General features: G+C 43.2%; 1 protein-coding gene across 2 annotated transcripts in view; it reads right to left on the bottom strand.

Moving 5' to 3' along the window:
* Positions 1–23,883, bottom strand: part of LOC144602431 (E3 ubiquitin-protein ligase znrf2-like) — a 464,175-nt gene that overhangs the window by 273,771 nt on the left and 166,521 nt on the right. The window contains exons 3-5 of one of the 2 annotated variants that reach the window (XM_078415553.1): positions 5,968–6,073; positions 3,596–3,688; positions 822–2,211 (exon numbers count right to left, since the gene is read on the bottom strand). In XM_078415553.1, coding sequence (XP_078271679.1) covers positions 3,631–3,688; positions 5,968–6,073 — 164 coding nt within the window. In that variant the 3' untranslated portion in view covers positions 822–2,211; positions 3,596–3,630. Of the gene's footprint in view, positions 1–821; positions 2,212–3,593; positions 3,689–5,967; positions 6,074–23,883 lie in introns of those variants that run through there. The other variant, XM_078415562.1, reaches the window with a different exon arrangement.

Raw genomic sequence — 23,883 nt, 5'->3', positions numbered from 1 at the left:
CCCATGACAGAAAGGTCAGACTGGGAGTGGGAGGGGGAGTTGAAGTGCTCAGCCACCGGGAGAGTTAAGTTAAGGCGGACTGAGCGAAGGTGTTGAGCAAAACGATCGCCGAGCCTGCGTTTGGTTTCGCCGATGTAAAGAAGTTGACATCTAGAGCAGCAGATACAATAGATGAGGTAAATACCTTCGATTTGTACCAGCATCTGCAGTTATTTTCCTACACTCAGCCTGATCAGGTCATAGCAGGATATTTCTTTCCCTATAAGACTTTGGTGAACCAAATGGGTTATTATGACAATCCAATATTTCACAGTTACCATTCGTGAGGCCAGATTATCTTTCTTGATGCCATGGTGAGATTCAAACTTATGTTCCCAGATCCTAACTGTACGATATTGGTCCGTAAACTTAACCATTCTCCAATACTCAGTAATCATCTCATTTAACAAAGCCTACTAGCCTGATCATTATCACATTGCTGTGCTAACTGTGCATCACTACATTTTCCTTCATTACAACAATAAGATTAGTACCACAATGAAGAAATACCACATTGCCTGTAAAGCGAAGTCGGTGAAATGCACCATATAAATACAAACTCCTTGTCTAATTACACAATTCATTTAGAAACCCTCTGCTTGGAATTTAAGTTCATTTTATGGGCCAGTTGGCTTTTAGATTTCAAACTTTTTTTCTATAAACACACTGCTGAGCACTAAAAAAAACACAAAAAAACTTCAGAACATTCTGTATTTTGTATTAACCATCTTTGGAAAACAGGCACAGAGTAAATAGATTTTGTTTTTACATATTGACAATTTATTGATTTTTTAAAAATGTTGATTTATTTGTAATTTTGTAATAACATCTCGTCTTCCTCCCAGAGGTGAGCTATGGTCACTCCTAACAGTGGAGCAAAGTTTACAAGGTTTCTGTAACATTAGCTGCTACCAATTAAAACACAGTTCAATTTTTTTTCGTTACTACAAGACTTGATGGTAACGAGGAGAGTTGCTGGTACACATGTTAGCATCCATTTTTTCTTTTGTGACAAGTAGACAGAAAGCATTGGAACGCCTTCCTACTTTCTGCACTCAAAAGTTTCTATTGAGCGTGAAACAGCCTCCCCAACAGTCTGCCTTAACCCCGGCCATGGGAGCACAGTCTTTTGCTATCCTGTCGTAACATCAGCGTTTTCTCTTAGATCCATCTCCAAGAAAGAGTGCCCAAAAAAGCAGTCAATGTTCCGTCGTGAGCCCTCGTTCATCAGGTGCCAAGTCGAGTATTCCTCACGCTGATGCATTGGCATTACAATACCAGTAGAGAGAAGATCTGATCTGTTCATTCTAAGTTGCATCAGAAACCTAGGGTCCAGTGGATATAGGTTATCCCGTCACACAACTCTATATTCGGAAGGCCATCCATTATGAAAGAGGTCCAGAGCTCCTCCAGGAATATATTGGCATTTTCATTGGGTTATGGTAAACCATCACTTCTGGTCGGGAAAACACGATTCATTCTGACACTATTCCCATTTCTGAGCGCAAGGACAAAGTGCCATTAAACTGTACCCTCACATTTTCAGCTTAAAACATCCTGGATATTTTTAGCTTTTTCAAGTGCCTTCTAATAACTGGATAGGAACACCATTGCTCGTTGGCACCTTCAGTGAAGTTGCTTTGCGTGTACATGTGTGATGGGTGGGAAGTCCAGGTGCATCCTATGGCTCACCCTACTCAGTGTTCTTATTTAAAAGATCCTTCACACATCGCTTACAAATGACAATGGCAGCACAGTTAGTGCAAAAAACGTCCGTTAAACAATTAATGATAAACAAATTAATTGATTTTAAAAATGTCAAAGGCACAAACTATTTACCAAACAATTAAACATCGACTGCGCACGAAAAGAAAATTTGTTTAACTGTTGTGTGTCCTTTACATAATTATGGCACACGTTGTCCAAATGGCAAGAGAGCCCACCAACTGAGTTTGTCGAAACGTATTCCAAAAAAAGAGATGAGAGACGTGGCATCACTGAATCTGTAGCCGCCGTGTTTAAAGGACAGAAGGTAAGTTTTTCTCGTTCAGCCATCCAGGGAAGCAGCAATGATCATCGTACTCTGAAGCATTTCCTCACCATTTAGGAATTCAGTTGCAGCCTCTGTGTATTGGAGCAGTTTGTTCCATTTACAGAGGTGGCCGAAGAAACCTGGTGACAGAGCAACAGCAGTGAATTGAACAGCCATTGAACGCTTCAAACATTCAACATAGAGAAAGGAGGGGCAGCGGTAGAGCTACAGAGCCAGAGACCCGTGTTCGATACTGACTATAGGTGCTTGTCTGAGTTTGTACTCCCCGTGACCTGCGTGGGTTACCTCCCGGATTTTCAATTTTCTCCCACACTCCAATGACATACAGGTTTGTAGGTCAATTGGCTTGGTATCAATATAAAATCGTCCTTAGTGTGTTTAGGATAGTATTAATGCGCGGGGAACATTACGCAGCAGCAAATTTGCTCTGAACTTGTAGATATATTTCGGATTTCCACAAGGCATTTGACAAGGTGTCTCTTTGGAGGCTGTTCCATTAATTAAATGTCTATGGCTGAAATGGGCTGAAAACTGGCTTTCTTACAGAAAACAGAGTTGGAATAAATCGCGTCCTTTATAAGACATAGGAGTAGAATTGGGCCATTCAGCCAGGAAAAATGTTCCCAATGTTGGGCGAATCCAGAACCAAGGGCCACAGTCTTAGAATAAAGGGGAGGCCATTTAAAACTGAGGTGAAAAAAAACTTTTTCATCCAGAGAGTTGTGAATTTGTGGAATTCTCTGCCACAGAGGGCAGTGGAAGCCAAATCACTGGATGGATTTAAGAGAGAGTTAGATAGAGCTCTAGTGGCTAGTGGAATCAAGGGATATGGGGAGAAGGCAGGGACGGGGTATTGATTGGCGACGATCAGCCATGATCACAATGAATGGAGGTGCTGGCTCGAAGGGCCGAATGGCCTCCTCCTGCACCTATTTTCTATGTTTCTATGTTCTATGTTTCTGTTTCAAATGCTTCATCCAAAAAATGTGGGAATCAAGTAATCTCTTCCTTGATAACTGGCAACTGCTAAAGCAATTGTACTCAAGCAATCATATTGAAAACATTTAATAACCCTTGACAGCAATTATAGATGGACTATAAATGCTGGTATTGTTTGCAATGTGCAGATCCTGAAAAATAAATGAAAAGGTACATTGTCTGCATACCCTCTCCGAAAGGATTTGCACTAACCATATGTTAATTACACCATATGTAAACCCATTTCCAGTGTGAAACATTTACATTTATAGATAAATTCACTTAGTAAATTGAGTGAATGAGAGCTATTAGTTAAAGCAGCATCCTATTGAACCCACGGACAAAATAGACAGATGAATGTATAATTAAAAATGTTCATGATTCCCTTAAAAAAGCCCTCTAATAACTCCAAGTGAAATGTCCCAATAGAGCATTAATCAGGCATTCAAAAGTCAATGTAGACACTAGAGGCCATCTGGAGATATGGAACATCTTGTATGGAGAGCAGATAGACAAATGCTTTACCTTAAAGCAACAGCTCATTTGGTTCAGTTCAGTTTTTAATCTGATGGATGCTCAGGGCATGACCTATGGATTTCAAACCAAGCGTCTATACATCTGGTGAGAGAAAAACAGCAGACACAACATTTTATCAAGTTTACATGCACAATATTATATTAATGAGAAAGAAAGCAGAAATAAGAAAGGGGACTTCCAGAATCCACGCATTTACAGAATGGTAGGTAACCCAGTAGAATCATCGCACAACAGGGGCCAGCAGTGAACATTAATTCAGCAAAGAAACGCATGCATCTTATTCTTATTATACACATTTTTGCACTGTATTAACAGACTTATCATCTTTTGTTGAGGTGTATAAAATCATGAGAGGATTAGATCGGGTAGATGCACAGAGTCTCTTGCCCAGAGTAGGTGAATTGAGGACCAGAGGACATAGGTTTAAGGTGAAGGGGAAAAGATTTAATAGGAATCTAAGGGGTAACTTTTTCACACATGGGATGGTGGGTGTATGGGACAAGCTGCCAGAGGAGGTAGTTGAGGCAGGGACTATCCCAACATTTAAGAAACAGTTAGACAGGTACATGGATAGGGCAGGTTTGGAGGGTTAAGAACCAAATGCCGGTAGGTGGGACTACTGTAGCTGGGACATGCTGGCCAGTGTCAGCAAGTTGGGCCGAAGAGCCTGTTTCCACACTGTATCGCCCTATGACTTTATGTGAGGGAACTTATGAATAATTTTGCCACATTGCATCGATTGCACATGGTCTTTGAAAAGACCAGGGAGTTGCGGTCGGTGTAGAAAGGGTAGATACATCCATTATTGGCAAGATGCTACAGGCAATAATCAAAGAGGAGATGGCTGGTGAAAGCTATAATTAAACCTAGTCAACATGCTTTTATGAAAGGTAAATCACGTTTGAAAACTTTGCTTGAATTCAGTGAAAATATATCAGGGAAAGTAAGGAGAAGGGAACTTGTAGATATATTTCTGATTTCCACAAGGCATTTGACAAGGTGTCTCATTGGAGGCTGTTCCATTAATTAAATGTCTATGGCTGAAATTAATTAATTAAATGTCTATGGCTGAAATGGATTGAAAACTGGCTTTCTTACAGAAAACAGAGTTGGAATAAATCGAGTCCTTTATAAGACATAGGAGCAGAATTAGGCCATTCAGCCCATCAAGTCATCTCTGGCATTCGATCATGGCTGATCTATTTTGCCCTCTCAACGCCATTGTCTTGCCTCCCCCCCCCCCCCCCCCCCCCCAATAACCTTTGATGCCCTTACTAAACAAGAAAAGACCAATCTCCCCTTTAAAAACACACAATGACTTGGTGTCTACAGCCAACTGTCGCAATGAATTCCATAGATTCACCATCCTCTGGCCAAAGAAATTCCTCCTCATCTCCATTCTAAAGGCATGTCCTTTTATTCTGAGGCTGTGCCCTCTGATTACAGGGAAAAGGCAGGAGAATGGGTTTGAGATGGAACGATAGTTCAGCCATGATTGAATGGTGGAGTTCACACGATGGGCCTAATGGCTCAATTCTTCTCCTTTGACTTGTGAACTTATGATCTTAGACTCTCCCACCACTGGAAATTTCCTCTCCACATACACTCTATTAAGGCCTTCATTATCCGGTAGGTTTCATTGAGATCCCCCCTCATCCTTGAAGGGGCGGTGGGGGAAGGCACGCAATGAAGCCCAAAGAATTACATGCAACAAGGGGTAATAATCCTTGTTCAACATGATTTATCTGCGAAACTGCCCTCAATAAGCGCCGATGCTCTTTTACTGCACTGTGAGGTAGAAATAGCCTTCGAGTTACAGTTCTTCAAAATGAGCATCAAAAAGTCTATAAACAGTTTAACAAATGTAATCACTTTATAGACAATAGACAATAGGTGCAGGAGGAGGCCATTCGGCCCTTCGAGCCAGCACCGCCACTCAATGTGATCATGGCTGATCATTCTCAATCAGTACCCTGTTCTTGCCTTCTCCCCATACCCCCTGACTCTGCTATCCTTAAGAGCTCTATCCAGCTCTCTCTTGAATGCATTCAGAGAATTGGCCTCCACTGCCTTCTGAGGCAGAGAATTCCGCAGATTCACAACTCTCTGACTGAAAAAGTTTTTCCTCATCTCAGTTCTAAATGGCCTACCCCTTATTCTTAATTGGTGATCACATGAAACAAGGTTCAAAGTGTCCCCAAGTTCACTGATGATAACAATCACTACTGCAGATCATGGCTTTGAAACAGTATTGAAAGGGTTCCCTGGATTCCTTTAAAACATGTACTTCTTGGGTGCAAGGACTCTTAATATTCAAAGGAAGGATTTTGGAAAAGATTTCCGATCTTTGATTTGCTTACCCTTTGTGGTAGATACATAGACAGGGGAGGCGTGCAATGGTGTCTCCCTGCTGTAGGTCTTCAAGGCATATTGCACATTCTCCAGTATCCTTACTCAGGACATCCTCTGCAGAGAGTAAAAAGACATCAAAGACATCAACTGCCTATTGTCTCAATATTATTCTGTCCCAGCATGACCAAAGGCCTCATCCTCTGTTTGAATAGCAAGCACTGAAAGGAAGGATTTGCTCAACACCACGAGGAGAATGTATTCATAGACTAGATATCCTGAGTCAAATCCTCAATACTTACCAAGTGCAAGTAACAGGTTCTGGTAATACACACTGCACTCATAAGGTTTAAGGTAGTTGATGCAAGAAATGCCATCATTGGGAACTGTAGCTTCCAAGCTAATGAGCAGGAACCAGGAAGTTTAGCTCCTGGATACTTGGAGCCTCCTGATGTAAATGGCTGCAGTGTATGCCAGCACTTTGTTAGGTCAGGTAGGTTGTTCATATAATTCTGTGTTCATATGAATGCACAGCTGCATGTCGCCATTTATGGAGGTCTGTATGAATGAGAGAGAATACAGGCAAAGAGTGAGAGTGAGAGTGAGAGCGAGAGTGAGAGCGAGAGTGAGAAAAAAGAGGGAGAAAGAAAGAAATAAGAGATAGATTTAGATGTCATGCTTTACCATATGCACTTTGTGAAATAGTAATTTTATTTGTGAGCAGACTCAATTGTGTCATGTTTCCATGGGCTGAATAAATGTCAAACTCACTCTTAAGCAGTGGTGCACAAAAGACAGCATGGAGACCAACAGAACTCTCTGAACAACACCCCACCAAGAGTCCCGACCCAAAATTCTGTCCGGACCTCTCTCCCCTGGGGTGCTGCTTGACCTGCCAAGTTCCCCCAGCACTTTGTGTTTCTCCCCAACAAGATGTTGTGAAAAAAGCCAATAATTCAAGTATAATTGTCACTTTTCTGGCTGGTGTCACTGACACGGCAAAGTGTCAAACGTGCAAGAAACCGAGAAGGGAGATCAGACGCACACCTCCAGATTCAGTGACCGTTTCTTCCCAGCTGTTATCAGGCAACTGAACCATCCTCTCACCAGCTAGAGTGCGGTCCTGACCTCCCAACTACCTCATTGGAGACCTTTGAACTATCTTTAATCGGATTTTATCTACACTAAATGTTGTACCCTTGATCCTTTATCTGTACATTGTGGATAGCTGAATGCTGACGATCTTCTACCGCTGCACCATAGAGAGCATCCTCACGCATGGCATCCCTGTGTGGTATCTCAGCTGCACGGAGGCAGAGAGGAAAGCTCTTCAGCGGGTAGTCCATAGAGCTCAGAAGACTATCGGAACACAGCTACCAGCCTTGGAGGGCATCTACAACACACGATGCCTCAGAAAAGCCACCAGCATCCACAAAGACTCCTCACACCCCTGCAACAGTCTGTTCGAAATTCTAACATCGGGCAGGCGCTACAAGGCCTTCTATGCCCGCACCTCCAGACTCAGGAACAGCTTCATCCCCAGGGTCATAGCTGCCATGAACCGGTCCTGCTGGGCCAGATGGTCACATCGCACAGTGAACCGGCACAGATCTACTTGCACTTTATTCTGTTTTAAAACTGTTTCTAATTTGTTTCATTTGGTTGTTTAAATGAATACTGATTAGCTAATTAATTTATTGCATCGTATGGGAGGTGCATTCCCAATCTCGTTGTACCCCTGTACAATGACAATAGAGATTGTATTGTATTGTATTGTATTGTATTGTTTGGATTGTATTGTAAGTATAGTCTATCAGTCTTGTCTTTTCTTTGACTGGATAGCATGCAACAAAAGCTTTTCAATGTACCTCGGGACACATGACAATAATAATAAACTAAATTAAAGGAAATGCCCACTGTGGCAATTAAATAGGTTTGGAGCAAAGCTCAAGTATTTACCAAATGACCTCCTGGAAAAGGACCAGTAGAGGGGGCTACTGCTCTGTTTTTTTCACTCCTAAGCTATGATCACATTCAACACGCTTCAGAGCCACAAGGGAGACCAAAGGAAACAAGACCAATACATTCAGAGAGTCACTGGTGACTCATAAACCTATTAGCTACCTGCAACAGGACGTGACCACTGAGTCACTACAAAATCAAGCCATCAGGCTTAGAACCAATGAACATAATGGAAGATAACAGCACGGTTGAGGCATTTTTAAAATTAATTTTCCACTGAATGGAATACCGTCATAAGGCTTGAATCGCTTGCTTTAATGTGGGATGTTGTGGCAATAGACAATAGACAATAGGTGCAGGAGGAGGCCATTCGGCCCTTCGAGTCAGCACCGCCATTCAATGTGATCATGGCTGATCATTCTCAATCAGTACCCCGTTCCTGCCTTCTCCCCATACCCCCTGACTCCGCTATCCTTAAGAGCTCTATCCAGCTCTCTCTTGAATGCATTCAGAGAATTGGCCTCCACTGCCTTCTGAGGCAGAGAATTCCACAGATTCACAACTCTCTGACTGAAAAGGTTTTTCCTCATCTCCGTTCTAAATGGCTTACCCCTTATTCTTAAACTGTGGCCTCTTGTTCTGGACTCCCCCAACATTGGGAACATGTTTCCTGCCTCTAACGTGTCCAACCCCTTAATAATCTTATACGTTTCGATAAGATCTCCTCTCATCCTTCTGGCAACTCTGTCAGTCTGGTGCCCGGTTTAAGAATATCGCAGCCCAAGCAGGATTGAGCTGGGTTTCATCTGTTTTGTTGGTTAAACTGCTGGGCCGATTCAGAAGATGTTCAATGCTATGCAGTGATTAAGGGCATCATAAACTAAAACAACTGCTTCAGTCTTTGCACATCACAGTCGATCACTCATCTCTCCATCTCTCTCACTGCACACACATAACCATACCCTCAGTCACAAAGTAACACTGAACTCTAACACTAAACACTAACGCGATGACTCTATGACTCTAGATCAGAAATCTTGTAAAAAATCCTGTCACCAAAGGATTGTAGATCAAGCAGTGACTACAGACAATGGTTGCACACTTTTCAGCTGGATCATCCCCACTGGCAGCTTAGTGACCCAAGGTCTAGGAGGCTTTTGTTTGCCATCATTTTTTATTTCTTTTTTTTTCCAAATCTACTTACTCTGATTTAAGTGGGTTTGAACGAATGAATAGATTCAAGGTTAGAGTTTGAATAACGGTCACATTTATATCTTGAAGATCAAGACGACGGAATCGGCCCTCAGCTTCCCAGTTACAGCTCATCTCTGTGAGAAGTGGAGAGTTATTCCGTCAGCTCCTTTATAGCCTGCTTCTCTTATTTTACGTGCCAGTCAGTATGTGTGGGCGTGTGCCCACTCTCTCTTGAATACATCTGGTGAATTGGACTCCACTGCCTTCTGTGGCAGGGAATTCCACAGAATCACAACTCTCTGGTTGAAAACGTTTTTCCTCATCTCAGTCCTAAATGGCCTACCCCTTATTCTTAAACTTTGACTCCCCCAACATGGGGACCATTTTTCCTGCACACCCTTGACATCCGTTCTAATCAAGAATTTGTCAGTCACTGCCTTAAAAATATCCACTGACTTGGCTTCTCTGAGGCAATGAGATCCACAGATTAACTATCCTCCTCCTCCTCCTCCTCACCTCCTTTCTAAAAGGGTGCCCTTTAATTCTGAGGCAATGACCTCTGGTCCTAGAGTGGAAATGTCCTTTCCACATCCACTTTATCTATGCCTTTCATTATTCCGTAAGTTTCAATGAGGTCTCCCCTCAACCTTCTAAACTCCAGCGAGTAGAGGCCCAGTGCTGTCAAATGCTCATCGTATGCTAACCCACTCATTCCTGGAATCATTCTTGTAAACCACCTCTGGACCCTCTCCAGAGCCAGCACATCCTTCCTCAAATACGGGCCCCAAATTTGCTCACAGTACCCCCAAATGCAGCCTGACTAGCGCCTCAGCATTACATCTCTGTTTGTGTATTCCAGTCCTCCTATTTGAGTATAGGAGCAGGGAGGTTCTGCTGCAGTTGTACAGGGCCTTGGTGAGACCGCACATGGAGTATTGCGTACAGTTTTGGTCTCCTAATCTGAGGAAAGACATTCTAGCCTTAGAGGGAGTACAGAGAAGGTTCACCAGATTGATCCCTGGGATGGCAGGACTTTCATATGAAGAAAGACTGGATAGACTAGGCTTATACTCGCTGGAATTTAGAAGACTGAGGGGGGATCTTATAGAAACATATAAAATTCTTAAGGGGTTGGAGAGGCTAGATGCGGGAAGATTGTTCCCGATGTTGGGGAAGTCCAGAACCAGAGGTCACAGCTTAAGGATAAGGGGGAAGTCTTTTAGGACCGAGATGAGAAAACATTTCTTCACACAGAGAGTGGTGAGTCTGTGGAATTCTCTGCCACAGAAAGTAGTTGAGGCCAGTTCATTGGCTATATTTAAGAGGGAGTTAGATGTGGCCCTTGTGGCTAAAGGGATCAGGGGGTATGGAGAGAAGGCAGGTATGGGATACTGAGCTGGATGATTAGCCGTGATCATATTGAATGGCGGTGCAGGCTCGAAGGGCCGAATGGCCTACTCCTGCACCTATTTTCTATGTTTCTATGTTTCTAAATGCTAGCATTGAATTTGCCTTTCTTAATACCAATTCGACTTGCAAATTAACTTTTAGGGAGTTCTGCACCACCACTCCCAAGTCCCTTTGCACCTCCGATTTCTGGATTCTCTCTCCATTTAGAAAATAATCTACGTCTTTATTCTTATTACCAAAATGCATGACTCTGCACTTTGTTACACTGAATTTCATCTGCCACTTCTCTGCCCACTCTCCTAAGCTGTGCAAGTCCTTCTGCAGAGTCTTTGCTTCCTCTACACTGCCTGCCCCTCCACCTATCTTAGCATCATCTACACACTTTTCAACAAAGCCTTCAATCCCCTCGTCCAAATCATTAATATACAACGTGAAGAAAAGCGGCCCCAGCATCGACCCTTGCGGAACTCCACTAGTCACTGGCAGCCAACCTGAAAAGCACCTTTTAGTGCCACTCTTTGCCTTCTGCCTTCCAGCCAACCCGCTATCCATGCCAGTATCTTCCCTTTAATACCATGGGCTCTCATCTTCCCTAGCAGCCTGACGTGCAGCAACTTATCGAAGGCCTTCTGAAAATCTAGGTAAACAACATCTGCAGCCTCCCCTCTGCCTATCCTGTTAATAACTTCCTCAAAGAACTCCAGCAGATTCGTCAGGCATGAGCTTCCCTTCACAAAACCATGCTGACTTTGGCCTATTTTATCGTCAACATCCAAGTATTGCGTAACCTCATCCTTTATCATTGACTCTAAAATCCAACCAACCACCGAAGTCAGGCTAACCGGCTTATCGCTTCCACTCTTCTGCTTTGCTCACTTCTTGTACAGCGGGGTGTTATTCGCAATTTTCCAATCTTCAGGAACCACTCCTAACTTTAGTGATTCTTGAAATATCACAACTAATCCCTCCACAATCTCTGAGGCCACCTCCTTCAAAACCCTGGGGTGCAGTCCATCCGATCCGGTCCAGGTGTCTTATCCTCCCTCAGGCCTTTCAGTTTTCTTAGCACCTTCTCCTTAGCAATCGCCACTCCACTGACTTCCACCCTCTGACTCTCTGGGATTGCAGGCACACTGCTGGTGCCTTCCACTGTGAAGGCTGATGCAAAAAGTAATTCAATTCCTCTGCCATTTCTTGATTTCCCGGTATCACTTCTCCTGCATCAGTCTCCAGTGGCCCAACGTCCACTCTTGCCTCTTTTTTACTCTTTATATATCCCTAGAAACTCTTGCTATCCTCTTTTATATTATTGGCTAGCAAACATTCGGTACTTCATCTTTTCTCTCCGCATTGTCCTCTTAGTTACCTTTTGTTGTTCTTTAAAAACATTGCAATCCTCTGGCTTCCCACTAATCTTTGCAATGTTATGTGCTTTCTCTTTTGCTTTTATGTTGTCCTTGACCTGCCTTGTCAGCCATGGTCGTCTTATTCTCCCCCTGGAATCTTTCTTCCTCCTTGGAATGAAATGATCCTGCACCTTCTGAATTATCCGCAGAAATTCCTGCCACTGCTGTTCTACCGTCATTCCTACTAAAGCCCCTTTCCAGTCAATCGTTGCCAGCTCCTCCCTTGTGCCTCGGTAGTCCCCTTTGCTCAGCTAATAATACCGACACATCCGATTTCACCCTCTCCCTTTCAAATTGTAGGCTAAATCTACGTTCTGTGAACTCCGCAAGAAAAAACAGGAACAACAGCCTGATGGAAACCCTCACCAACATTGAAAATAGTCAAATGAGACTTCAAAACAGGAAGCCCAGAGATCAGGATTCAAACAAAAAATGAGCAGTTAAAATACATTGGCATTAAAAACTAAAATGAGAAATGGTCAATAGAACAGCAAGCCTACTCCTCCCACAATCGAAGTATGAACTTTAACAGTCCTAGATCATTCCATCGCATCTAACTTTAATCTCTATATCACTAACCATTTATATAAGGCAAATCAATTTTCTCATGGCGCCATTACCTTCAATATCCTGCTTTTTTATGTTAGAATACTTCTTTAGAATTTATTTTGCACTTCTTCAGATGGCACTACAATATTTGCACCATTCTGTTATTTTACATTTGTCATTGTATTTAATGGTGCATCTTTCATTATCATATATGCTGTTTATTCCGTGAGCTTCATGCAAGAAAATAATTTTTATTGCACCCTAACGTATATGAATCCCCAGTGAATCTGACCAGAGAGTTTCTTTTTAGATTTTCAGCATCTGCATTTTCTTAAATTTCATTTTGCATTAACCTGGTTCCTGACATATAAACAATTTGCATCAAGCTTGGCACCTTCTTCCACATCAGAAGGTTGTGGATTCAAACTCTCTTTCAGAGGTGTGAACACTTGATCGAGAATTGCGTCCTTCAGCTTAAATCAATGCACCTCCGATTAAAAAAGTAAAGATCTAATGATGCTATTTTAAAAAGCAATGAGATTTTCCCCATTGCCTTCCCCAACATGTTCAAGAAAATCTGCTGAATATAACTGTTGATCAGGCAGCATTTCATTGCTGTTTGTGGGACCATGCAACTCCCCAATTAGCTGCCTCATATCTAGTCAAGTCAAGTCAAGTCAAGTTTATTTGTCACATACACATAAATGTGCAGTGAAATGAAAGATTACCCACAGTCCAACAACAAGAGCAATAAAAAATAAGCAATAACACACACAATCAAACATAAAGAAACATCCATCACAGTGAGTCTCCTCCAGTCACCTCCTCACTGTGATGGAAGGCCAGAATGTCTTTTCTCTTCCCTGCCGTCTTCTCCCGTGGTCAGGCTGTTGTAGTTGCCATGTTTCAGGCCGCGCCGGACGGTGAAAGGTCCGCTGCGGGCCGACCCAACCCGTGGGTGAAGACGCTACCGCTGCCGCTGCCCCGTCGGGGCGGTCGGGGCTCCCGACATTGAAGCCCCCACCAGGCAGAGAATATCCCGCGGCCTATTTCACATGTTTAGTTTAGTTTGGTTTAGTTTAGTTTAGTTAAGAGATCAATTTAGTTTATTGTCACGTGTACCGAGGTACAGTGAAAAACTTTTGTTGCGTGCTAACCAGTCAGCACAATACATGAATACAATAGAACCATTACAGTATATAGATACATGATAAGGGAATAACGTTTAGTGCAAGGTAAAGCCAGCAAAGTCTGATCAAAGATCGTCCGAGGGTCACCAAAGAGGTCGATAGTAGTTCATCACTGCTTTCTGGCTTAGGATACAGCAAGGAAACAGGCCCATCTTACCATGCCGACCAGCGATCCCAGTACACTCGCACTACCCTACACACTTGAAATAAGGTGCAATGTTTTTTTACCAAAAACAATTAACCTACAAATCTGTATGTCTCTGGAATGTGGGAAGAAACCAGAGCTCCCGGAGAAAACCCATATGGTTACGGGGAGAACGTACAAACTCCACAGGTAGCACCCGTAGTCAGGATTGAACCATGTCTCTTGCTCTGTAACTATACACCAACTATACACCATTTCAACAATATAACAACATTTCAAAAGTTTTTCAATGGTTACGGAGGATTTCAGGCTATCTTGAGTTTGTTAAAGGTACTTTATGAATAAATAAATGAAATTGATTTAATTCCCCAGTAGTTCTCCAGACTAACACCAGCACCAGCCGACCCCTTTTCATCAACTTAACTTCAGGCCTACAAAAAATATCAGGAAAATTTCAAAAGCAACGAGTATCCTTATCCACATGGAGCAAACACGGACAACTTTCATTCTGATCCTCTTTTCTTTCTCGAAAGCACATCAGAGTTACGAGATGAAATTTTCTTTCAAAGAAAGTGAACTTGTCAGAAACAATACAATGCATTTCTCCAGATCACAAATGGGAATAGCATGTGTAGGAAAATAACTGCAGATGCTGGTACAAATCGAAGGTATTTATTTCACAAAATGCTGGAGTAACTCAGCAGGTCAGGCAGCATCTCAGGAGAGAAGGAATGGGTGACGTTTCGGTTCGAGACCCTTCCAGTCTGAAGAAGGGACTCTACCCGAAACGTCACCCATTCCTTCTCTCCTGAGATGCTGCCTGACCTGCTGAGTTACTCCAGCGTTTTGTGAAATAAATGGGAATAGCATGACTGAAGGGGGAATTATATTGCATATTGATTTCAGAAATTCCATTACGTTAATGGTGCGGGACTGTTGCCTAGCTGATTCAAGTCTAAGCAATTACATCATTGATTTCAATACGTTGATTCCTGTTTGGGTTACAACCACTTGAAAAGTCATTTGATTCCCCCAGCATGTGGCCTAGATAGAGGTAGATGCAAGATGGCACCAAAGCGTGGCGACTCTTAGTGCACCGGTCCCAGAAGAGGATCTACCACCACCGACTACAATCATTCCACTCTTTTAGTCTCTACTCCAATTTTACCTGTTGTACTTGTGTATGGCTTAATTCTGTTCATGCATCGGATTATTTGATTTGACTGGATAGCACGCAGACAAAAGCTGTATCTTGGTACATGTAACCGTAATAAACCAATACAAATACAGCATGGCTTGGGAACAGCTCCATCCAAGGCCGCTAGAAATCGCAGAGAATTGTGGACGCAGTCAGACCATCACATTGACTCCATTGACACTTCACGCTGCCTTGGCAAGGACACCAGCATCATCAAGGACAGGTTGCACCTTGGCCACTCCCCTCTTCTCCCCTCTTGCAAAAGGTATACATGTGTGCCAATGCACACCTCCAGGATCAGGGACAGTTTCTTCCCAGCTGTTATCAGGCAACTTAACCATCCTACCAACAACTAGATAGCAGTCCTGAACTACCAACTACCTCATTGGAGACCTTCGGACTAGTTTTGATCGAACTTTACTGGACTTTATCTTGCACTGAACGTTATTCACATTATTTCCTTTATCATGTATCTGTACACTGTGGATGGCTTGATTGTAATCATGTACTGTCTTTCCGCTGACTGGATAGCACACAACAAAAGCTTTCCACTGTACCTCGTTGCGCGTGACAATAAACTAAAGTCAAATTCAAACTCAGGTGAAATCTTCACAAATGTTTGGTTTTCTATCAGAATTGTTTCGTTTATGCTAATTTTGGAAAATTCTTGCACTGCAATGACCCTCAAAATGTTTTACAGTGGTATGGATCAAAAGCATAGAGATGGAATTAGAGGACAGAGTGAAATTTTTAATATCATTTTAATATCATGGATTAAGAAGCTGTGACAGATTAATCTGCTTGACCGGCATCCTTCCAATCTTAGATTTCCAATTATTCCCCACTGTGACTGCAGCAACGTCTAGAGGATGCATTGCAGCAATTTCCCCAGTACTCAACATCTTGTTTATAACCTGTGACCTCTCCCACCTAAAAGGACAAGGATAACTAAAAGGCTATAACCACCATCATCTGTGGTTCTACACCAAGTCTCACACCATCCAAACTTGGAAATAATGAAGGGTCCCAATCCAAACTGCTGCCTACGCATGTTCTCAACAGTTGCTACATGACTGCCTGAGTTCCTCCAGCACTTTGTGTCCATATTTGCCGCACTTTCACCGATCCTGAGACAATATTCTTTGGCTTCCTACCTGAAGCACTGTGGGAATACTTTCAAAATACACCGGCAGCAGTTCACAAACAAGACACCTTACCAAGGGAAACTCAGAATGAAAAAATAAGTTGCATTGACTTTTGCTGTAGTCTCTCATCCAGAAAACAACAGAAAGCTTAATTGTAGCATCAGTGAGTTAATGGCCACTTAATTGATGGGAAGCATTTACAATGTCTCTGCAATATGCAATGTTTCAGCCATGTCAATAAGCTTCAAAATCCTCTGGGAATCACCATTAAATTCCTGCAAAACTTCATTCAAAATCATTCTACCATATCCAAGCACCATATAAAAGCTAGCAGCTATTCAAATATAATAGAAAAGAAATGAGACTTTCAATCCCTCTTTTACATGTTAACCTATCAATGGCATGCTCACCACTTTCAGTGTAAATGGAAAATGCCCTTCATATTTCATAGTGCCCTGTGGCTGTACATGCGATCCAGCAGAATGGTTGGAGCGGCACAGTGGCGCAGCGATAAAGTTGCTGCCTTACAGCGCTTTCAGCGCCAGAGACCCGGGTTCAATCCCGACTACGGGTGCTGTCTGTACGGAGTTTGTACGTTCTCCCCGTGACTGCGTGGGTTTTCTCCGAGGTCTTCAGTTTCCTCCCACACTCCAAAGATGTACAGGTTTGTCGGTTAATTGACTTGGTACAAAAATATAAATGTAAATGATCCCTAATGCGTGTGGGATAAGGTTAATATGCGGGTTTCGTTGGTCGGTGGGCCGAAGGGCCTGTTTCCATGATGTATTTCTAGACTAAACTAAAAATGATCTGGGTGGACCAGTGGTCCAAGGGTGGAGCGACGGTGTTTGCGTGGGGATTTCCACAGAGGTCCTGCAGGCTCCTGGGCCATTGATCCTCCTGCTGCGTGCAGAGGTTTTACATTTCTCTTCCCTAATTGTCAAATCTGCTTTAACTTCTCACGAGAGTTTCACGTTCATACCGATTCTCTTACTGTTTTCAATTGTCTCATCGTGTGCAACTCTTTAAAAAGTGCCATTGTTAAAAGTCTATACATTGCTGATTTCCAGTGGACTGGTGAGTTGATAGGGCGCATGGTTTTGCTATATCACATGCAGAGGACATAATGCTGTGTCAGTAGAAAGGGAAAGTTCCTGTTGTGAAAAAAGGGAATAGAATGCTGCGCGGAATGGTTAGAGGTTGAAACATGACATCAATCTTATGTCTGTTCCCATCAGTCTTGCCTTTTTCTTTTCATTCAAAGAACATTTGAAGAGAAATGGTAGCAAAGATTAAAACTAGAGATATTTTGATTTGGTAACCGGATTAGGATTGCATGGGCAACAAATGATCAATCTTAGATTTTAGATTTTTTTTAGATTTAGAGATACAGCGCGGAAACAGGCCCTTCGGCCCACCGAGTCCGCGCCGCCCAGCGATCCCCGCACATTAACACTATCCTACACCCACTAGGGACAATTTTTTTTTACATTTACCCAGTCAATTAACCTACATACCCGTACGTCTTTGGAGTGTGGGAGGAAACCGAAGATCTCGGAGAAAACCCACACAGGTCACGGGGTGAACGTACAAACTCCGTACAGACAGCACCCCAAGTCAGGATCGAACCTGAGTCTCCGGCGCTGCATTCGCTGTAAGGCAGCAACTCTACCACTGTGCCACCATCTTCAAGGTGTAGGGAGGAACGGCAGATGCTGGTTTCAACCAAAGACATACACTGAAAGCTAAAATAACTCAACGGGTCATGCAGTATCTCCGAAGAAAAGGAACAGGTGACGTTTCAAGTCGAGACACTTCTTCAGAGACAACTTCAGGCTGAAGAAGGGGACTCGACACAAAACACCACATATTTGGATTTTCTCCAGATGCTGCATGACCCGCTGAGTTACTCCAGCTTTCTGGATCGATCTTCAATGATCATTTTGCTCTCTGGATTTCAATCGCAGAATATATGTCAAATGGGTGCAATCTCCTCACAGTAATTTATTGATGTCCAACTCCCTTGGCTAGTCAGACGGTGATGAATCTGTAGAATTATTTGCCACAGAAGGCTGTGGGGACAATGTCTGGATATTTTTAACGCAGATATTGATAGATTCTTGATAAGTACAGGAGAATGGGGTTAGGAGGGAGAGATAGATTAGCTATGATTGAATGGCGGAGTAGACTTGACCGGCCGAATGGCCTCATTCTACTCATAGAGTCATAGAGTGTAAAAACAGACACCAGCCCAACTTGCCCACACCGGCCAACATGTCCTAGCTACACTAGTCCCAGCTGCCTGCGTTTGGTCCATATCTCTCCAAACTTGTCCTATCCTTGTACCTGTCTAACTGTTTCTTAAACGTTGGGATAGTCCCAGCCTCAACTACCTCCTCTGGCAGCTTGTTCCATACACCCACCACACTGTGTGAAAAAGTTACCCCTCAGATTCCAATTAAATCTTTTCCTCTTCACCTTGAACCTCTGTCCTCGGTTCACTTATTCTGGGCAAGAGATTCTGTGCATCCACCCGATTTATTCAGCTTGTGATTTTATACACCTCTATAAGATCACCCCACATCTTCCTGCGCTCCAAGGAATACAGACCCAGCCGACTTAACCTCTCCCTATAGCTCACACCCTCTAGTCCTGGAAACACCCAGAGAGTTGGGAATCTGTGGAATTCTCTGAAACAGAAGGCAGTGGAGGCCAATTCACTGGATGATTTCAAGAGAGAGTTATATTTAGCTCTTAGGGCTAAAGAAATCAAGGGATATGGGGGAAAAAGCTGGAATGGGGTACTGATTTTAGATGATCAGCCATGATCACATTGAATGGTGGTGCTGGCTCGAAGGGCCGAATGGCCTACTCCTGCACCTATTTTTCTATGTTTCTATAGTTAGAAGGTGAGAAGGGAAAGATTTAATAGGAGCCTGAGGGGCAACCTTTTCATACAGGGTTGTGGTTACATGCAAGGAGCTGCCAGAGGAAGTAGTTGAGGCAAGTATAATTACAACTTTTAAATGGTATTTGGACAGGTATGTGGCTAGGAAAGATTTAGCGGAATATGTGTCAAATGTAAGCAAATGAATGAATGAATAAGTTTATTGGCCAAGTATGCTTATACAAGGAATGTGCCTTGGTGCTCCACTCACAAATGATAACACAAACATACAGTTAACAATTAAGAATAAAGCATAAACACATCAAAACAATAATGATACACCATTACGATCTAAACATGTGGGGGAAAATAAACCAGAGCAAAAAAGAGACTACAGACTTTGGTTATTGAGTAGAACTACTACTCGTGGAAAAAAGCTGTTTTTATATCTGACTGTGGCTGCTTTGACGGTCCAGAGTCGCCTTCCAGAGGGAAGTGCTTCGAAGAGTTTGTGGCCAGGGTGAGAGGGGTCAGAGATGATCTTGCCCGCTCGCTTCTTGGCCCTTGCAGTGTACAGTTCCTCAATGGGGTGAAGGTTGCAGCCAATAACCTTCTCAGCTGTGCGAACGATCCGTTGCAGCCTCCGGATGTCGTGCTTGGTGGCTGAGCCAAACCAGACCATGATGGAGAAGGTGAGGACGGACTCAATGATAGCAGTATAGAATTGGACCATCATTACCTGTGGTAGATTGTGTTTCCACAGTTGCCGCAGGAAGTACATCCTCTGTTGGGCCCTTTTGACTGTGGAGTCGATGGTGGCCCCCCATTTAAGGGGCCTAACTTAGACAAGGCATCTTTGACGGCATGAACGAGTTGGGCCGAACGGCCTGTTTACATGCTCTATGTCTCAGCCTCACCAACTGGGACAGCCTCACCAACGTTTTGTGCAACCCCAACTTCCATACTCAGATTTAGGGTAGGAAGGAACTGCAGATAAACACAAAATGCTGGAGTAACTCAGTGGTACAGGCAGCATCTCTGGAGAGAAGGAATGGGTGACATTTCGGGTCAAGACCCTTCTTCAGACTGAGAGTCGGGGGAGAGGGAGACTAGAAGGTGTGAAAACAACAGATCAAAGCAGATGCTGGTAGGAAATGTAGAATGATTCATTGTTAGCTATGGGGAAGGTGACAACGAGGCATACAATCATTAACATTTAATCAGGAGGACAGCGAAACTAGTCAGAGAACTAGGGTGGGGGAGAGACGGAGAGAGAGAGAAAGCAAGGGTTATCTGAACTTAAGACAAATCAATATTCATACACAATGCTCTTACTGAAGTGTAGCGTGCAAAAGGCACCTAGAGTACTGTGTGCAGTTTTGGTCTCCAAATTTGAGGAAGGATATTCTTGCTATTGAGGGCATGCAGCGTAGTTTTACTAGGTTAATTCCCGGAATGGCGGGACTGTCATATGTTGAAAGACTGGAGCGACTAGGCTTGTATACACTGGAATTTAGAAGGATGAGAGGAGATCTTACTGAAACATATAAGATTATTAAGGGGTTGGACACGTTAGAGGCAGGAAACACGTTCCCAATGTTGGGGAGTCCAGAACCAGAGGCCACAGTTTGAGAATAAGGGGTAGGCCATTTAGAACAGAGATGAGGAAAAACTTTTTCAGTCAGAGAGTTGTGAATCTGTGGAATTCTCTGCCTCAGAAGGTAATGGAGGCCAATTCTCTGAATGCATTCAAGAGCGAGCTAGATAGAGCTCTTAAGGATAGCGGAGTCAGGGGGTATGGGGAGAAGGCAGGAACGGGGTACTGATTGAGAATGATCAGCCATGATCACATTGAATGGTGGTGCTGGCTCAAAGGGCCAAATGGCCTACTCCTGCACCTATTGTCTGTTGTCTAAAAGCCTTCTTCACCACCCTGTCTACATATGACACCGCTCAAGGAATTAAGTTCTTGGCTCCTCACATTCGTTTCAGGGAAGAGTACCATCCAATTGCTCAGAAATGATTTGAATACGATCAGCACAAAAGTGCCTCCTCCCTGAAAGGGCTCTATCTGGGCTGATTCTGTGAACTTGGAATTTAGCCCAGCAGACTTGGTTGTGGATTTAAACCTGGCACTGCAGCAATTTGTTTTTTTTACAAACACACCTGCCTCAAGGTCAATTTAAATAAAAATAAGCCTGTAAGTGCGATAATCACGGCTGTGACTCTCTCTCTGTCTGTGTGTGGTTGTGAAAAGTACACAATCTTCCGCATGATCCCAACCTTCTCCTTTGAGGGCATGGTCCACAAGGGCTGTAAATCTTACTGTACAATTCTTTCAGAACTGCATAACAAAGTAATCCTTTAACATAGCCTATCTTCGATCTAAAGGTTCTGTTCAAAACCGCGGTGACTCACAATATTACAGCAAAATAAATCTACATAGAATTTATCGCGCTGGACTGGGTCATTAACAGGCTAATGTTCCGCATGAACCCTTTCCTTTCATCCCACTCCCTATAACCTGATTTTTTTTAACTAGAAACAAAGAACTGCTGGTTGACACACAAAAGGACACAAAGTGCTGGGGTTTAGTTCAGTTTAGTTTATTGCCATGTGCACCGAGGTACAGTGAAAAGCTTTTGCAATGTGCTAACTAGTCAGCGGAAAGACAATGCATGATTACAATCGAGCCATTCACAGTGTACGGATACACGTGGGTAACTCAGCAGGTCAGACAGCATCTCTGGAGAATGTGGATAGGTGAAATTTTAGGTCGAGACTCTGTCTGGAGGAGGGTGACATCTGAAATGTCTCTTGTCCACGTTCTCCAGAGATGCTGCCTGACCTGCTGCGTTACTCCAGCACTTTGTGCCCTTTTACACATCGTCTGTTAAATGCTTCATATTGTAAACTGAGTCCCCAAAATACTTTACTGGTTTTCTAGTGATTTTCATGTTATTCCCTTCCCCCAGTAGTTGTTTCAGGACTAGTAACATCATAGACACATCTTCTCAATCAAACTATTCATAACCCATTCTAAAAGAGAAGAAAAACAGCCCAGTCAGGTTTCCCTAATAGCCCTGATATTATCCACTTGCTTTGTATTGTTTCCCCACCCTTCACTTGAAAGATGTGATCGTTGCGGCCCCATCTCTCCCTTGAGCGAAACTGTCTGTCACAAAATTACTTCTCTGAACATATTTAGACTGCACAGAATCAAAACAGAAAGGGGTGTTGACAGCCTGACTGAGACTAGAGGCAAGATAATCCCACCAACATTTACAAACATTTCTGTGGCCTCGACATATAGCAGCATAGGCCATGCATCATAACCTGAATACAAACCCGTGCCATAACAAACACTAGGAATACCCTTGGGATTATGAATGCGCGGTGCACTCGTGCACTATCACATGGGTTTTCCTTCTTCGGTTGGACCTTTACATCAGCAAGGAACCTGAGAGACAGCCACACTTAGTGTACGGGGCCAAGTCAGATTGCTAGGATTACATATGCACTCCATTACATGATGCGGTATATGTAAACAAATGTAATCGAATAACATTCTCACTACACACAGCCACACAGTCTCTGAAATGGTCCCAAAAAAATGTTCATTTGTTAAATCGAACTACATTATCGGCATCACACACACTATGAAATGCATAAATCAATATTCTCCATATGCTGAGATGGGGTTTTAGCCCAAGGGCCTTTTCACCATTCAATCCAATCAACAACACATTAGGAAGTACCATTAAGCCGCCAACTGTTATAAAATACAACATCGATTCAATAATGTCCTTCAAGCAGAGAATTTTGGAATCACTACCAGGTCGGTCCTGCACGTGACACCCTGATAGATTCTGGGCAACTATTCTGAGATTCCAAGATCCTGATGACCAGTACACAGAAATTAAAGCCTGCCGTTTAGAGTGGCGTGCCGTTTAGTTTACTCCTTTGACGACTTCTTTGGCCATCGATGCATGGTAGATACACACAAAATGCTGGAGAGAAACTCAGCAAGACAGGCAGCATCTCTGGAGGGAAGGAATGTTTCAGGTCACAACCCTTCATTGGACAGTCTACCTGAATCACCTCACTACCCAGTTCCTAAACACCTTTCCCGCAAAAGTATTTGGTAATATTTGCATTAATTGGAACATCTTTCTGTATAGAGATTCCCAGTTGCTTAGTGATTACGTTCTGACAGCCTGAACAAGAAGATTAATTTAGGCCTCTTGTCATGGGGTGCATGAGGAAAGCCACACTTAAGAATACGGGGTAGGCCATTTAGAACTGAGATGAGGAAAAAAAAACTCTGTCAGAGAGTTGTGAATCTGTGGAATTCTCTGCCTCAGAAGGCAGTGGAGGCCAATTCTCTGAATGCATTCAAGAGAGAGCTAGATAGAGCTCTTAAGGATAGCGGAGTCAGGGGGTATGGGGAGAAGGCAGGAACGGGGTACTGATTGAGAATGATCAGCCATGATCACATTGAATGGTGGTGCTGGCTCGGAGGGCCGAATGGCCTACTCCTGCACCTATTGTCTATTGTCTATTGTCTATTGACCGTGCACTGGGGAGGGGCATTGAACTGACCATTTCATCCTTGGCAGTGTTCAAACAAACCACCAGGAATGACAGTGACCTCCAGTAATGTCAAAGTTTTGGCTGCGTTCTCCCAGTTCATCATCAGGTAATTGATGGCAGCAAGGAGAATGACATTGGTTTGTACTCTGTGGCGAGCTGGAACTGATTAATGAACGAAGAGTTCTTTATTCACCAGCTGTCCCCGGTACCCTAGCAGTTCTAACATAAGGTTATTCGAGGACTTTGTT

Source organism: Rhinoraja longicauda, chromosome 2 (genome assembly GCF_053455715.1).
Source record: "Rhinoraja longicauda isolate Sanriku21f chromosome 2, sRhiLon1.1, whole genome shotgun sequence".
NCBI classification, from domain to species: Eukaryota; Metazoa; Chordata; class Chondrichthyes; order Rajiformes; family Arhynchobatidae; genus Rhinoraja; species Rhinoraja longicauda.
Note: the sequence above shows the minus strand (reverse complement) of the source record. Positions and strands in the feature narration are given on the sequence as shown.